The 15,829-nt window shown below is 46.9% G+C and overlaps 1 protein-coding gene across 2 annotated transcripts in view; it reads left to right on the top strand.

Moving 5' to 3' along the window:
• The window catches only part of LOC311149071 (protein MON2 homolog), a 71,405-nt gene that overhangs the window by 34,130 nt on the left and 21,446 nt on the right, over window positions 1-15,829 (top strand). For both annotated transcript variants that reach the window (XM_084186175.1, XM_084186174.1), the window contains exons 12-26: window positions 419-609; window positions 928-1,009; window positions 1,564-1,745; window positions 4,575-4,687; window positions 6,035-6,139; window positions 6,573-6,653; window positions 6,885-7,049; window positions 7,196-7,297; window positions 9,459-9,569; window positions 10,096-10,271; window positions 10,773-10,935; window positions 11,220-11,513; window positions 11,788-11,986; window positions 12,208-12,857; window positions 13,223-13,366. In XM_084186175.1, coding sequence (XP_084042301.1) covers window positions 419-609; window positions 928-1,009; window positions 1,564-1,745; window positions 4,575-4,687; window positions 6,035-6,139; window positions 6,573-6,653; window positions 6,885-7,049; window positions 7,196-7,297; window positions 9,459-9,569; window positions 10,096-10,271; window positions 10,773-10,935; window positions 11,220-11,513; window positions 11,788-11,986; window positions 12,208-12,857; window positions 13,223-13,366 — 2,758 coding nt within the window. The remainder of the gene's footprint in view (window positions 1-418; window positions 610-927; window positions 1,010-1,563; window positions 1,746-4,574; window positions 4,688-6,034; window positions 6,140-6,572; window positions 6,654-6,884; window positions 7,050-7,195; window positions 7,298-9,458; window positions 9,570-10,095; window positions 10,272-10,772; window positions 10,936-11,219; window positions 11,514-11,787; window positions 11,987-12,207; window positions 12,858-13,222; window positions 13,367-15,829) is intronic.

Here is a 15,829-nt window from a genome sequence, read left to right as displayed (position 1 = left end):
GCTATTTAACACTGCAGAGTTGAAAATGCGAGGGAGGGAGTAGCATCTGTTCGCTGTAATTATGATGCGATTGAGCAATGCTGGTGTTTTGATATAATAGAAGCTGGTTTGTTGATGCAGGAGAAAGAGTTGTCAAAACATCTACTTCCACATTGTGTTTCTGTAATGAACAATTGGCCAGGGACAGCTGATCCTGCAGGTGTTTAAATAAGCAGCAGTCCAGTGAAAAATAGTTTGTTAGTAGGAGCTGAACAATAGTGATTGCACGCAGCCCCTTGTGATGTATTGTTCGCACATTCATACAACTCAGCAGGGTAGAGAAGTGGTTCTCAGCATCTGCACACACGCTAACACACACACACACACACACACACACACACACTCTCATTCACATCATTACTCTCTCTTCCTCCGCCAGTCTGGAGATGTTGGACAAGGTGGAGCCCCCGTCTATCCCAGAGGGTTATGCCATGTCTGTGGCCTTCAGCGCCCTGCTGGACCTGGTCCGAGGCATCACCTCCATGATAGAGAGAGAATTGGCCAAGGAGGAGGAGGAGGCGGCTGTACGCAGGGAGGCCAACCCAGACCAGAACACCCAGCCTGAGCCTGGTGAAGAGAGGGGAAGAGGGGAGGGGGATGAGGGTTAGGGGTTAGGACCGGGGGGCTTCTCTGGGCTGACAGAAAGGGCTGAATCCTAGCTTCACATACTGTACATGTGCAAATCTTGAACTTTGAAGCTCTTTTCTGACCTCTAGTGGTCAATCCAATGCATACAGTTCCTGAGGGAGTTTATCAATGTAGACTTACCACAGTGATGCACTCTGTTGTCATCCCTATTCAAAAGCTAACGTAGCATTTTAAATATAGATATCTGTACAAATGTATATTGCTTTTCCCCTATGTTGCTAACTAGTGTGTCTCTGTCAGGAGCCCATCTGGTCTGGGAGGAGATGGTCAGTGCGTGTTGGTGTGGTCTACTGGCTGCCCTCTCTCTCCTGCTGGACGCCAGGTAAACAACCCTCCTTATATATCACCTCAAAGTAAATGTATTTAGTATCCCCTCAAAGTAAATGCATTTAGTATCCCCTCAAAGTAAATGCATTTAGTATCCCCTCAAAGTAAATGCATTTAGTACACCCTCAAAGTAAATGTATTTAGTTACCCCTCAAAGTAAATGTATTTAGTTACCCCTCAAAGTAAATGCATTTAGTATCCCCTCAAAGTAAATGTATTTAGTTACCCCTCAAAGTAAATGTATTAAACTACCCCTCAAAGTAAATGTATTTAGGATCCCCTCAAAGTAAAGGTATTTAGAATCCTCTCAAAGTAACTTGATAGTGTGACAGGGGAAACTCAAGGTCAGGAGCAACAAAAGTTATTGAAACTACTGCGCCCAGCAACTATGGTCCCTAGACCATAAGTTGCTGTGTAAGGGGTCTGCAGATTAAACCGTTTTATGAAAATCTTTTTCTCACGGCAAAAAGTGAAGACGTTGCGGCAGTTAGGCCTTCATCAACATTTGTTCCAAACCCATAACCCCCTCTGTGTCTCGTCCCCCTCCAGTACAGATGAGACGGCGACAGAGAGCATCCTGAAGGCAGAGCTGACCGTGGCGTCGCTGTGTGGTCGCCTGGGCCTGGTGACGCCCCGCGACGCCTTCATCACAGCCATCTGCAAGGCCTCGCTGCCCCCACACTACGCCCTGACCGTCCTCAGCAGTAATACAGCCAACCTTAACAACAAGGGTCAGTCGTGGCTGCTAAATCGTGGCCGCTACTGCAAAAACATTTTTACTAAACATTTGGGATCGTAAAACGTTTTCAGTGTAAACTTAAACTACTAAAACCAGATATAAAGTATGTTGAAAAGATAATGGAGCAACATTTTTACATAAGTTAATCTTTGAGAACTAATAATCACCTAAATAAAAGCTAGACAGTCAGGGAGAATCTAAAATTCCAAAAATTGTATGGCATTGGACCCCCATTAATTTTGTTGTAATGTTTGAGTCAGTCAGATAGCATAAGAACAAGGCATAAGCAAAATGTGTATAAGTGAAGGAAATTTGCTTTAAAACTGAAAATGTTCTCTCAGCTCCGTGGCAAAATGTGTAGAATTGCGAGAAATTCGCTTTAAAACAGCAACATTTTTTCTGCAGCTAAGAAGACAGCCTCTAAAACCGCGCCATTGGCCACTACCACGCACCCTCCAAAAATGTCTAGGGGAAACACTGGCGCGTGTACGTCAGTACCCTGTGTGCGTGGGTGGGTGCATGCTTGTGTGACAGCGCAAGCTTGTGTGCGTTCATAGCGGTCTTCTCTCATGGCTTTGCTACATCAGCTCTGTGATAATTATACAGTGGGGGAAAAAAGTATTTAGTCAGCCACCAATTGTGCAAGTTCCCCCACTTAAAAAGATGAGAGAGAGGCCTGTAATTGTCATCATATGTACACGTCAACTATGACAGACAAATTGAGATTTTCTTTCTCCAGAATATCACATTGTAGGATTTTTAATGAATTTATTTGCAAATTATGGTGGAAAATAAGTATTTGGTCACCTACAAACAAGCAAGATTTCTGGCTCTCACAGACCTGTAACTTCTTCTTTAAGAGGCTCCTCTGTCCTCCACTCGTTACCTGTATTAATGGCACCTGTTTGAACTTATCAGTATAAAAGACACCTGTCCACAACCTCAAACAGTCACACTCCAAACTCCACTATGGCCAAGACCAAAGAGCTGTCAATGGACACCAGAAACAAAATTGTAGACCTGCACCAGGCTGGGAAGACTGAATCTGCAATAGGTAAGCAGCTTGGTTTGAAGAAATCAACTGTGGGAGCAATTATTAGGAAATGGAAGACATACAAGACCACTGATAATCTCCCTCGATCTGGGGCTCCACGCAAGATCTCACCCCGTGGGGTCAAAATGATCACAAGAACGGTGAGCAAAAATCCCAGAACCACACGGGGGGACCTAGTGAATGACCTGCAGAGAGCTGGGACCAAAGTAACAAAGCCTACCATCAGTAACACACTACGCCGCCAGGGACTCAAATCCTGCAGTGCCAGACGTGTCCCCCTGCTTAAGCCAGTACATGTCCAGGCCCGTCTGAAGTTTGCTAGAGTGCATTTGGATGATCCAGAAGAGGATTGGGAGAATGTCATATGGTCAGATGAAACCAAAATATAACTTTTTGGTAAAAACTCAACTCGTCGTGTTTGGAGGACAAAGAATGCTGAGTTGCACCCAAAGAACACCATACCTACTGTGAAGCATGGGGGTGGAAACATCATGCTTTGGGGCTGTTTTTCTGCAAAGGGACCAGGACGACTGATCCGTGTAAAGGAAATAATTAATGGGGCCATGTATCGTGAGATTTTGAGTGAAAACCTCCTTCCATCAGCAAGGGCATTGAAGATGAAACGTGGATGGGTCTTTCAGCATGACAATGAGCCCAAACACACCGCCCGGGCAACGAAGGAGTGGCTTCGTAAGAAGCATTTCAAGGTCCTGGAGTGGCCTAGCCAGTCTCCAGATCTCAACCCCATAGAAAATCTTTGGAAGGAGTTGAAAGTCTGTGTTGCCCAGCGACAGCCCCAAAACATCACTGCTCTAGAGGAGATCTGCATGGAGGAATGGGCCAAAATACCAGCAACAGTGTGTGAAAACCTTGTGAAGACTTACAGAAAACGTTTGACCTGTGTCATTGCCAACAAAGGGTATATAACAAAGTATTGAGAAACTTTTGTTATTGACCAAATACTTATTTTCCACCATAATTTGCAAATAAATTCATAAAAAATCCTACAATGTGATTTTCTGGATTTTTTTTCCTCATTTTGTCTGTCATAGTTGACGTGTACCTATGATGAAAATTACAGGCCTCTCTCATCTTTTTAAGTGGGAGAACTTGCACAATTGGTGGCTGACTAAATAAAAAAAAATCCCACTGTACATACATGCCTCTGAGGAACTTGATAAGCCGGTAGTTAGTTGTTTATTTGTACACTTCATGCGCTTTTCACCCCAAGTCTCTCTGTCTGTATACGTTTGTGAGAGTGTGAAGCTCTAGAGCCGTTGCTGTGTGTGATCTCCATACTAACCACTGTGATGCCCCACTTATATGTCATTAATCCTGGCTGTGCCTCAACTGTTTCCCTATTCCCTCTAATTAGTAACACCAAGATGAATGGGGGGGATACACACGCTCTCGCTCAAGCACACACACACTATTTGCATATTTGCTGTGATAGATCGAGCTTGCAAATTGGCTTCAGCAGGATCGATGTTTGCTTGGGAGTTAATAAATCAAGTCTCTGTAGCATGTAGCTGGTTTGTCACAGTCACTCAGTGAAGTATATACATGGAAATGACCGACGTTGTGTTATTATTATCAGGGCTGTCTGTCTGTCTGTCTGTGAGGTACATCATGAAGAAAAAAGAAGGAACTCATCGTGTGGACCAATGAGTCTAAATATATTTTTGGACCTCCAAAAGATTTGGTCCTTGTGATTACTTTTGTTGTGGACTCAAATAAAACATGTGTGTGTTCTCCTGTCCTCCTCAGCCTACTCCATCCAGGGCCAGAGTGTTCAGATCATCAGTTCCTCCAGTGAGTCTCATCAGCAGGTGGTGGCTGTGGGACAGCCTCTCTCTCTACAGCCCCAAGGCACCGTGGTGGTAAGATTACCTCTACACAACATTACTACAACACCTCATCTAGAGGCCACCGTGGTGGTAAGATACACTATATATACAAAAGTATGTGGACAACCCTTCAAATTAGTGGATTCGGCTATTTCAGCCACACCCGTTGCTGACAGGTGTATAAAATTGAGCACACCGCCATGCAATCTCCATAGACAAACACTGTCAGTAGAATAGCCTTACTGAAGAGCTCAGTGACATTCAACGTGGCACCATCATAGGATGCTACCTTTCCAACAAGTCAGTTCGTCAAATTTCTGCCCTGCTAGAGCTGCCCCAGTCAACTGTAAGTGCTGTTATTGTGAAGTGGAAATGTCTAGGAGCAACAACGGCTCAGCCATGAAGTGGTAGGCCACACAAGCTCACAGAATGGGACCGTCGAGTGCTGAAGCGTGTTCCGCATAAAAATCGCAACACTCACTACCGAGTTCCAAACTGCCTCTGGATGCAACGTCGGCACAATAACTGTTCGTCGGGAGCTTCATGAAATGGGTTTCCATGCTCACAAGCCTAAGATCACTGTGCGCAATGTCAAGCTTTGGCTGGAGTGGTTTAAAGCTCGCCGCCATTGGACTCTGGACCAGCGGAAATGCGTTCTCTGGAGTAATGAATCATGCTTCAACATCTGGCAGTCCGACGGACAAATCTGGGTTTGAAGGATGCCAGGAGAACGCTACCTATCCGACTGCATAGTGCCAACTGTAAAGTTAGGTGGAGGAGGAATAATGGTCTGGGGCTGTTTTTCATGGTTCGGGCTAGGCCCCTTAATTCAAGTGAAGGGAAATCTTAACGCTACAGCATACAATTACATTCTAGACGATTCTGTGCTTCCAACTTTGTGGCAACAGTTTGGGGAAGACCCTTTCCTGTTTCAGCATGACAATGTCCCCATGCATAAAGCGAGGTCCATACAGAAATGGTTTGTTGATCGGTGTGGAAGAACTTGACTGACCTGCACAGAGCCCTGACCTCAACCCCATTGAACACCTTTGGGATGAATTGGAATGCCGACTGCGAGCCAGGCCTAATCGCCCAACATCAGAGCCTGACCTCACTAATGCTCTTGTGCCTTAATGGAAGCAAGTCCCCGCAGCAATGTTCCAACATCTAGTGGAAAGCCTTCCCAGAAGAGTGGAGGCTGTTTAAGCAGCAAACGGGGGACCAACTCCATATTAATGGACAAGCAGGTGTCCACATACTTTTGGTACCTCTACACAACATTCCTACAACACCACAACTGGAGAGCACCGTATGGGCACATCTTAGAGGTTCACACATACAAACAGTAGTGTTGCATAACTCCATCTCTCCCTCTATCAGCTGACAGCTAAGAATATCCAGTGTATGCGGGCCCTGTTGAACCTGGCCCACTGCCACGGGGCAGTGCTGGGAACCTCCTGGCAGCTGGTGCTGGCCACGCTGCAGGTACACTACCACCTGTGTCCACCACACACCAGAGGACGCTGGTAGGACGGGCTCATTGTAATGGCTGGAATTGAATAAATGGAACAGTCAAACGTGGTTTCCCTATGTTTGATTTGTTTGATATTGTTCCATTTATTCCATTCCAGCCATTACAATGAGCCTGTCCTCCTATAGCTCCTCCCACCAGCCTCCTCTGCCACACACACACACACTGGCACTGTTCTACAGCGTATTATAACCAAGCTGGGATTTCCTTATTTTTTTTGTTGTTGCTATTGACAAGCCTAAATATTTAAATGAATTAAAACAGGTTTTTCTGTTCTGATTATATGGTGGAAGTAGTCTGAGTGAATCACTCTTTCTTTGACTTTTCTCACCACCCTCTCCACTCTTCCTGTTCTGTCCATCTTCCACCTTCCCGCTCCTCTCCCAGCACCTGGTGTGGATCCTAGGCCTGAAGCCTGGGGTTGGAGGTGCTCTGAAGCCTGGTCGTGCAGTAGAGGGGCCAAGCACGGTAAGACACGACCACCAATCTATTGCCCTGCCTTACGTAGTCACACTGTACTTAATTCAATTCTCTGCATCAATTAGCAGTAGAGTTTCATTGGCCATTCACTACTGCCCTTCAGCCTTTAAAGCTAGAGACCACACTAAGATACTTTGCTTTGCTGGATATTACAGACGACCCACAGTCCACCTGAACCTGTCAACTCTCTGACTCCTCTATGATGTCTGTTGGTTACAGGTGCTGACCACGGCTGTGATGACGGACCTGCCTGTCATCTCCAGCATCCTGTCTAGGCTCTTTGAGAGCTCCCAGTACTTAGACGACGTGTCACTGCATCACCTGATCAACGCACTATGCTCCCTCTCTCTGGAAGCTGTGGAGATGGCCTATGGGACTAACAAGGTAACTACTACACATGCATGTAGCCAGAGCAACAATGTATGACCTCCCCATCTTCTGAATGTGCCGCCTTGTGTTACTAAATGTGTAATAATGCTTATATCCACTGAACCAGTCACTCCTATGTTCTGTTCTCGTCCTGTGTCCAGGAGCCATCTCTGTTTGCGGTGGCCAAGCTGCTGGAGACCGGCCTGGTTAACATGGACCGTATAGAGATCCTGTGGAGGCCCCTCACTGGACATCTACTGGAGGTATGTCTTCCAATCACTATTATAGACCGTTATAGACCTTTATATACCATCATAATGGAAGTAGTGGGTAGTGAAGTCCAGGGTTCAAATGATATTTTGTAATAATATAAAATCTGTACTTGATTGAGCTTGCTTGCTTTAAATGGTCCAATAAAATAATCCCAATACTTCAAACTGCCCATCTCACATTCCGGGAAGGCTCAAGCAAACTTTGAAAGTATTTGAAATATTTCAAATAGTATTTGAACCCAGGTCTGGTGAAGTGGTATTTTGGAAAAGCTTCGATAGATACTTCTCAAGCCCTCTCATATCATGGTAATGGTAGTAGCTCCTCCATTTCTAATGCTTTGAGTGGCATCCACCCTCTATGTAGTCAAAGTAATACACATTTTATCTGTGGAGGTTCTGTGTGTATGGTTGTGTGTTTGTCTGAAACGAACGGTTCTCTTCAAGTTGTCTTTTCTCTATCTCCCTCTCTTTTACAACCCATGTCTGTTTTGCAGAAGGTAAGCTCCGAAACTTCTCCTCCCAATCACTTGCTTTCTCTTTCATTGCCTGGTATCAATGTGTTGGAGCTGAGAGTATGCTATGGGCAGCTTGCACCAGATTTATGTTTTCTTCGCTGTTATGTTTGATCTAAATTTCCTCGCATGAGTTGCATTTTTGGAACTCTGTTTTTGTTTGTATGCATACTATACAGCAGAGGTCACCAACCTTTTCTGAGGACAGATCACTTTCTGAGTCAAAATGCAAGCTGAGATCTACCGCTCAGATGTTCTTTCTAACGTGACTTAGAAAACATAAGCCTATGCAACATCAACCAATTAAAAACAGTACTGTAGCAAAGAGGTTTGTGCAGTAGGCTATAGGCCCAATACATTATCACTGCATATTGCAAAATGTAGGTATATGATCACACTGGTATAGATCATTTGATGTATTACTTGTGAGGCACAGCTGAGTCTGCATCTGATAGTCAGTCTGAGGGGAGGGAGCAGCTGTGAGGATGCCTCTCACCCGACTCACCGTCCCTCCTCTCTCCTTCCCTTCGCTGAGAAAAGGGGACACAGTCTTCCAGCTGATGGCGAAACTTAAGTCGCACTGCATTACTTCTGCCTCATGCACCGTTGTTACTCCTATGACCAGAGAAAGTGTAATATTCCTAGATAATAAAATACACAAGCTGCTAATAATTACAACTAAAGCTTATCGAAACACTCATTTTATGGATAATAAAAGTGTTGAACAAAGTGTTGACAGTGCTGAATAACAACTTAAACATGAACTTACTCATAAAAACAGCAGCTCTTTGCTGTATTTGTTGAGTCTCTAGTTATGGTTTTAAACGTTTTGAAATCTCACATCAACTTTGCTGTGCATTCGAGGCTTCTTTTACAGTCTATGGCGTGAGGACACTGTGCAGACACGATGATCTGAGCTATTTGATTGGCCAGCAGCAGGCCTATAGGTGCACTTGATTTGCTGTCTGGGCCTGCTGGGTAGATAGAGTTCTACCTTCAGACACATGAAATGGTTCAACATGGGAACACTTTGCCTTCCCGGCGCCAGAGTTGCTGAATCAAGTGCAGCTACGGTCAACAGCACAAAACAAATTTAAAAAAAATAGGAATGCAAGGCTTTATCGTTGGGGTTTTTACAGAAATGTTTGGTGATTGATTAGGAATGCCTTGGAAATCGACTAGTCGAGCGCGCATTGTTATACAGACACCTGAATATCTAATACATCTTCACCCATCAGCTGTAATGATATGCTAGCCTTTCTAGGCAAGTCACATACTTGTTTCATGTTGGGCAACGAGTAGACAATACAGACACTTGTGGGGTGTAAAGGATGGTGCTAATATGGTGTCTTAATCACTGTTGGTGTAGCTGTCCAGGGGAATAGCCACAGCTTTCATAATTATGTGTCTGTCAAATGGTATTACGTTATTTTATTGTTGGGCTAACAGAAAATCACAGGCATACAGTCTATGTTTTAACCACCGGGTGGACATACACTTTGAACAGCCCCTGACTCAGATCTCTCTCTCTCTCTCTCTCTCTCTCTCTTCACCCCCTCTCCCTTTTCTCTCTCTTCCCCCCTTTTTCTCTCTCCATGCTCGTGTGTGTGTACCCTACCCTCTGATGTTCCATGCTGCAGGTCTGCCAGCACCCCAATGCCAGGATGAGAGAGTGGGGGGCTGAGGCTGTGACCGCCCTCATCAAAGCTGGCCTGGCCTATAAGCACAACCCCCCTCTGGCACAGAACCAGGTACTACTACTACCCCATCTCTCTCATCTTTACACAGTAACCCAAACACAGGGAATACTGTAACATTTCCTGTCTAGAAGTTGGAAGACTGTTACAATGCAATGCAATGGAAGGTGTTAAGATGAATAGCTATTAGTCCGCTTCACCATGCCAACCCACCCACACATAGTTGGCATGTTTAGATCTCAAGGCCACTCCCTGCCCTCTTTCTTTCACTCTGTCCCTCTCTCTCTCTCTCTCTCTCTCTCTCTCTCTCTCTCTCTCTCACTCTCTGACTCTCTCACTCTCTCACTCTCTCACTCTCTCACTCTGTCAATTCAATTTTAATTCAAAGGCCTTTATTGGCATGGGAAACATATGTTTATATTGCCAAAGCAAGTGAAATAGATAAACAAATGTGAAATAAACAGTAAACATTACACTCACAAAAGTTTCAAAGGAATAGAGACATTTAAATAAACATAAATATGGATTGTATTTACAATGGCGCTTGTTCTTCACTGGTTGCCCTCTGTCCCTCTGTCAGAGGCTGCAGCTCCTGCTGTTGAACCCTCTGAAGGAGCTGTCCAACGTGCTCCATGCAGACATCCGTCAGAAACAGCTGGAGAGTGTGCTGCAGATCCTCCAGAGCCAGGGGGACAGTCTGGGGCCCGGCTGGCCCTTAGTGCTGGGGGTCATAGGGGCCATCCGCAACGACCAGGGGTGAGAGAGCGAGGGGGGATGAAAGGATAGATGGAAAGAGGGATAACGTTGAAGCGGTGCAGAGATAATGTGCTTCTTTACTATTTTAGCAGTAGTAACACTTAAAGCGGCAATATGTTGCTTTTTGGGTGACCCGACCAAATTCACATAGAAATGTGAGTTATAGATCTGTCATCCTCATTGAAAGCAAGTCTAAGAAGCTGTAGATCTGTTCTATGTGCGTTATTTCTATGCTTCCCGTTCTTAAGTTTCGTTTGTGCGTCTTTTACTTTCGGTTTTGTACACCAGCTGAAAATAAGATATTTTGTGTTATTAAAAATATATTTCACAGCGGTTTAGATTGTACAATGGTTTTCTGCACTATGCATTGCTTGTTTTGTCACATAAACTGAAATTAGGCAAACTATTTAATTTATTTTAGCAGCCAGGAAATGGCAGAGGGAATTCTGCATATTGCACCTTTAATTGAACTCGCATGCTGTATTTCCTCCTGTCCCCCAGAGAGTCATTGATCCGAACAGCCTTCCAGTGCCTGCAGTTGGTGGTGACTGACTTCCTCCCCACCATGCCTTGCACGTGCCTGGAGATCGTACTGGATGTAGCTGGCAGCTACGGCCTCCAGAACCAGGAGCTCAACATCAGCCTCACCTCCATAGGACTCCTGGTGAGACTGAACACAAAATGACAAATACTAACCCTAACTCAACATCTGTCTCCCCTCAATAGGACTCCTGGTACGACCGCAGTATGTGGCATATATTGTTTTATATCCTATATTGTATTGAGTTTGAACACTGATTGCTGATACTGTTATAAGAAGCTTATAATTGCTATTGCGTCCCCCCAAAGCATTACTTTTCTAGTAATTCAACAATGATCTTTGAAAAGTGACACTGTCTGTACTAGTGATTTTAGTCAACCTCTCTCTCCCCCCGTTTTCCCCCACAGTGGAACATCTCAGACTACTTCTTCCAGAGGGGCGAGGCCATCACCCAGGAGCTAGAGAGGGAGGAGGCAGCGCTGCAGAAGCAGGCCCAGGATAAGGGTGAGCCCCTGAACAGGCCCTTCCACCCGGCCCCTCCCTTCGACTGCCTGTGGCTGTGTCTGTACGCCAAGCTGGGCCAGCTGTGTGTGGACCCCCGGCCCGCCGTCAGGAAGAGCGCCGGTCAGACCATGTTCTCCACCATCGCTGCCCACGGCACCCTGCTGCAGCAGCCCACCTGGCACATCGTCGTCTGGAAGGTACCGTCTAGTCACTAACAATAATCACATAGAACGTTAGTCCTGAATGATACATGGCTGTAGACTCCTATGACATACTGGAAGGTATTCAAATGTTCAGTCACTGGCCCTCGTCTATTAAGGAAACATACGCTCAAATAGGATTGTACGTTTGGGATCTGTCAATTTGAACCTGATCATACGTGATTAAGTGCTGCTACTAATACTTTAAACCACCCAGTATGATTTTAACAACCTTATTGGTCATCTGCCCTCTGGTGGTCCATTAAAACAGGTTCTGTTCCACCTGCTGGACTGTGTGAGGAAGTCTTCCACCACGGCCGATAAGGAAAAGATTGAGTCAGGGGGTGGGAACATCCTCATCCACCACTCACGGGACACAGCTGAGAAACAGTGGGCGGAGACCTGGGTGCTGACACTGGCAGGGGTGGCTCGTATCTTCAACACCAGGAGATACCTGCTGCAGCAACTAGGTGTGTGTCTGTGTGTGGTCGCATGTTTTTTTTAAAATGTAAAGCTTTTCTCATTAATCTCTTATGTCTACACTCAATGACAAGAGGAGGAAGATGGTTGATTTATGGACAGTGCTCCTCCTCCTATCATTGCCCTGTCCCCATGCATATGCAAAATACTGATTTAATGAATAGGCCCCAATATTTGCCTCTTCTTACCTGGTTCTGTGTCCACTCCACAGGTGACTTCTTCAAGGCGTGGGAGGTTCTGTTGGACCACATCCAGTCTGCTGCCCTCAGTAAGAACAGCGAGGTCTCCCTGGCCGCGCTCAAGTCCTTCCAGGAGATCCTCCAGATCGCTACACCCGTCAAGGACTCCGCCATGCCCACCGACGCTCTGGCTGCTATGGGCGTTCACCCGGTCCTCATCGACCCCCTCAGCGCCTCAGGCCCCGGCAGACCCCTGCTGCGCTCCAACTCGATGTTGGAGAGGCTGACGCGCTACAACGATGCTGAACTCCAGGCCCCTCCCCCAGGGGAGGAGTCAGCACTGGAGGATGCGGCGCTGTGGTGGTCGGCGTGGAACACCTGGTACCGGACAGGCACGGACAGCACGAGGCCCCCTAGTTGCGGGATGGGGGCAGACAGATCCTTCTTTATCCCCAGCCAGCCCTACCTGACAGCGTTAGTCCAGATCTTCCCTGCCCTCTACCAGCACATCAAGACTGACTTCAGCATGGAGGACCTGAGGAAGCTGGGGGTGATCCTCCACGGGGGCGTGTCCATACCGATCAGCAGTGACGCCTCGCCCTTCATCCTGCCCTCTTACACTGAGGCTGTCCTCACCAGCCTGCAGGAGGCCGTGCTCACCGCACTCGACGTGCTGCAGAAGGTGGGTGGGCCGCAGCACAGAAATTATAACATTTTTAAAGTGTTTCGCAAAATCAGATAAAGGCATTTTTCAACTGCTGAATTGGGCTAGTAGTCCAATCCACACACACACACTGTTAAATGCTCTCAAAGTGCCCTTTTTATTAGATGGACAAGGTTTCTATTCCTTTGTTGTCCTCTGTTATGGAAACTAGCAGATTGATTTCAAGGGCAATTGTTCCTTTTCTCCTGCACCTACTAATGGAACAGTATGTGATTGTGCAATAATAACCATGTTTAATAAACTGATGGGAGTCAGTAGTGAGTAAGGTTCCCTGGTTCTATTGAGGTCAGTAGTGAGTAAGGTTCCTGTCTCTCCCTCTGCAGGCCATCTGTGTGGGCCCAGAGAACCTGCAGGTTATGTACCCAGCTATCTTTGAACAGCTCCTCCTCTTCGTCGAGTTCTCCTGCAAACCCCCCCAGTACGGCAAGATGGAAACCAAACATGTGGCCAACGCTAAATACAACCAGGTAACGAATCACAATCCCTCGCTCTCTCTGCCGTTGTCTTTCTCTGACGCTTTGTCTGCAAGTTTTGTCTTCCTCTCTCTTTCAAGCTTTCTCTCTTTCTCTCTCTCGTTGTCTCGATACCTCTGATATTTTCCATTGAGGGAATGTTGTTGAAACAATTTCTGTCCCAGTCGTCCGTTTGTCTCTAGACTTTCTGAACATGGTCATCCCCCCGTCCCCGTCTCGTGACTTTAATGAAGCGCATCCCCTTTCCTCCCCCCCGTCTCGTGACTTTAATGAAGCGCATCCCCTTTCTTCCCCCCGTCTCGTTAATGAAGCGCATCCCCTTTCTTCCCCCCGTCTCGTGACTTTAATGAAGCGCATCCCCTTTCTTCCCCCCGTCTCGTGACTTTAATGAAGCGCATCCCCTTTCTTCCCCCCGTCTCGTGACTTTAATGAAGCGCATCCCCTTTCTTCCCCCCGTCTCGTGACTTTAATGAAGCGCATCCCCTTTCTTCCCCCCGTCTCGTGACTTTAATGAAGCGCATCCCCTTTCTTCCCCCCGTCTTGTGACTTTAATGAAGCGCATCCCCTTTCTTCCCCCCGTCTCGTGACTTTAATGAAGCGCATCCCCTTTCTTCCCCCCGTCTCGTGACTTTAATGAAGCGCATCCCCTTTCTTCCCCCCGTCTCGTGACTTTAATGAAGCGCATCCCCTTTCTTCCCCCCGTCTCGTGACTTTAATGAAGCGCATCCCCTTTCTTCCCCCCGTCTTGTGACTTTAATGAAGCGCATCCCCTTTCTTCCCCCCGTCTCGTGACTTTAATGAAGCGCATCCCCTTTCTTCCCCCCGTCTCGTGACTTTAATGAAGCGCATCCCCTTTCTTCCCCCCGTCTCGTGACTTTAATGAAGCGCATCCCCTTTCTTCCCCCCGTCTCGTGACTTTAATGAAGCGCATCCCCTTTCTTCCCCCCGTCTCGTGACTTTAATGAAGCGCATCCCCTTTCTTCCCCCCGTCTCGTGACTTTAATGAAGCGCATCCCCTTTCTCCCCCCCGTCTCGTGACTTTAATGAAGCGCATCCCCTTTCTTCCCCCCGTCTCGTTAATGAAGTGCATCCCCTTTCTTCCCCCCGTCTCGTGACTTTAATGAAGCGCATCCCCTTTCTTCCCCCTGTCTCGTGACTTTAATGAAGCGCATCCCCTTTCTTCCCCCCGTCTCGTTAATGAAGCGCATCCCCTTTCTTCCCCCCGTCTCGTTAATGAAGCGCATCCCCTTTCTTCCCCCCGTCTCGTGACTTTAATGAAGCACATCCCCTTTCCTCCCCCCCGTCTCGTTAATGAAGCGCATCTCCTTTCTTCCCCCAGTCTCGTTAATGAAGCGCATCTCCTTTCTTCCCCCCCCCGTCTCATTAATGAAGCACATCTCCTTTCTTCCCCCCCGTCTCATTAATGAAGCGCATCCCCTTTCTTCCCCCCCGTCTCATTAATGAAGCGCATCCCCTTTCTTCCCCCCTCGTCTCATTAATGAAGCGCATCTCCTTTCTTCCCCCCCCGTCTCATTAATGAAGCACATCTCCTTTCTTCCCCCCCGTCTCATTAATGAAGCACATCTCCTTTCTTCCCCCCTGTCTCATTAATGAAGCGCATCCCCTTTCTTCCCCCCCTCGTCTCATTAATGAAGCGCATCCCCTTTCTTCCCCCCCTCGTCTCATTAATGAAGCGCATCCCCTTTCTTCCCCCCCTCGTCTCATTAATGAAGCGCATCCCCTTTCTTCCCCCCCTCGTCTCATTAATGAAGCGCATCCCCTTTCTTCCCCCCCTCGTCTCATTAATGAAGCGCATCCCCTTTCTTCCCCCCCTCGTCTCGTTAATGAAGCGCATCCCCTTTCTCCCCCCCGTCTCGTTAATGAAGCTCATCCCCCACCCCCACCCCCCCCCCCCCGTCTCGTTAATGAAGTGCATCCCCTTCTTTTGTCTGGTCCTCATTTGCCACGCCCCTATTGTTCTAATCAATTGACACATAGCTGGGTCTTTTAAACCACATCAGCAGCCCTAAACTATCCCTCTTCTTTCTCTCTCATTCACACCAGCCCCTCAGGCTGGCAGTTCTCTAGCCCCAGGTGACATTTTTCCAGCTTTTGGCAGGTCTCAGACCAAGTTCATGACTCTTCCCTTTTCTCAGAATGAAGGACAAGTGAGATTCACTTAACTCGTACAACCCCTTTTTAAAGTAGGCTAGTAGATGATACCTTCTTTGTTCATGCTGAGTTCAGACCAGAAGGGAATCTTTCAAACAAAGCTAGGATCTCATCGGTGTTTTCCTCACTTATATGTATTCTCACACTTACAAAAAAAAGCCTGTCAAACGGTCTGGTCTTTGATGAAGTCATCTGGTGTAGCAGCTGCTGTGCCTATCAGGGGAGATGCAGTATGTTGTATTGAGTGGTTTTGATTTCATGGTGGTGGCTGAATCAGCTATGCTA

The sequence above is a fragment of the Coregonus lavaretus genome (genome assembly GCF_964263955.1).
Source record: "Coregonus lavaretus genome assembly, chromosome: 21".
NCBI classification, from domain to species: domain Eukaryota; kingdom Metazoa; phylum Chordata; class Actinopteri; order Salmoniformes; family Salmonidae; genus Coregonus; species Coregonus lavaretus.
Note: the sequence above shows the minus strand (reverse complement) of the source record. Positions and strands in the feature narration are given on the sequence as shown.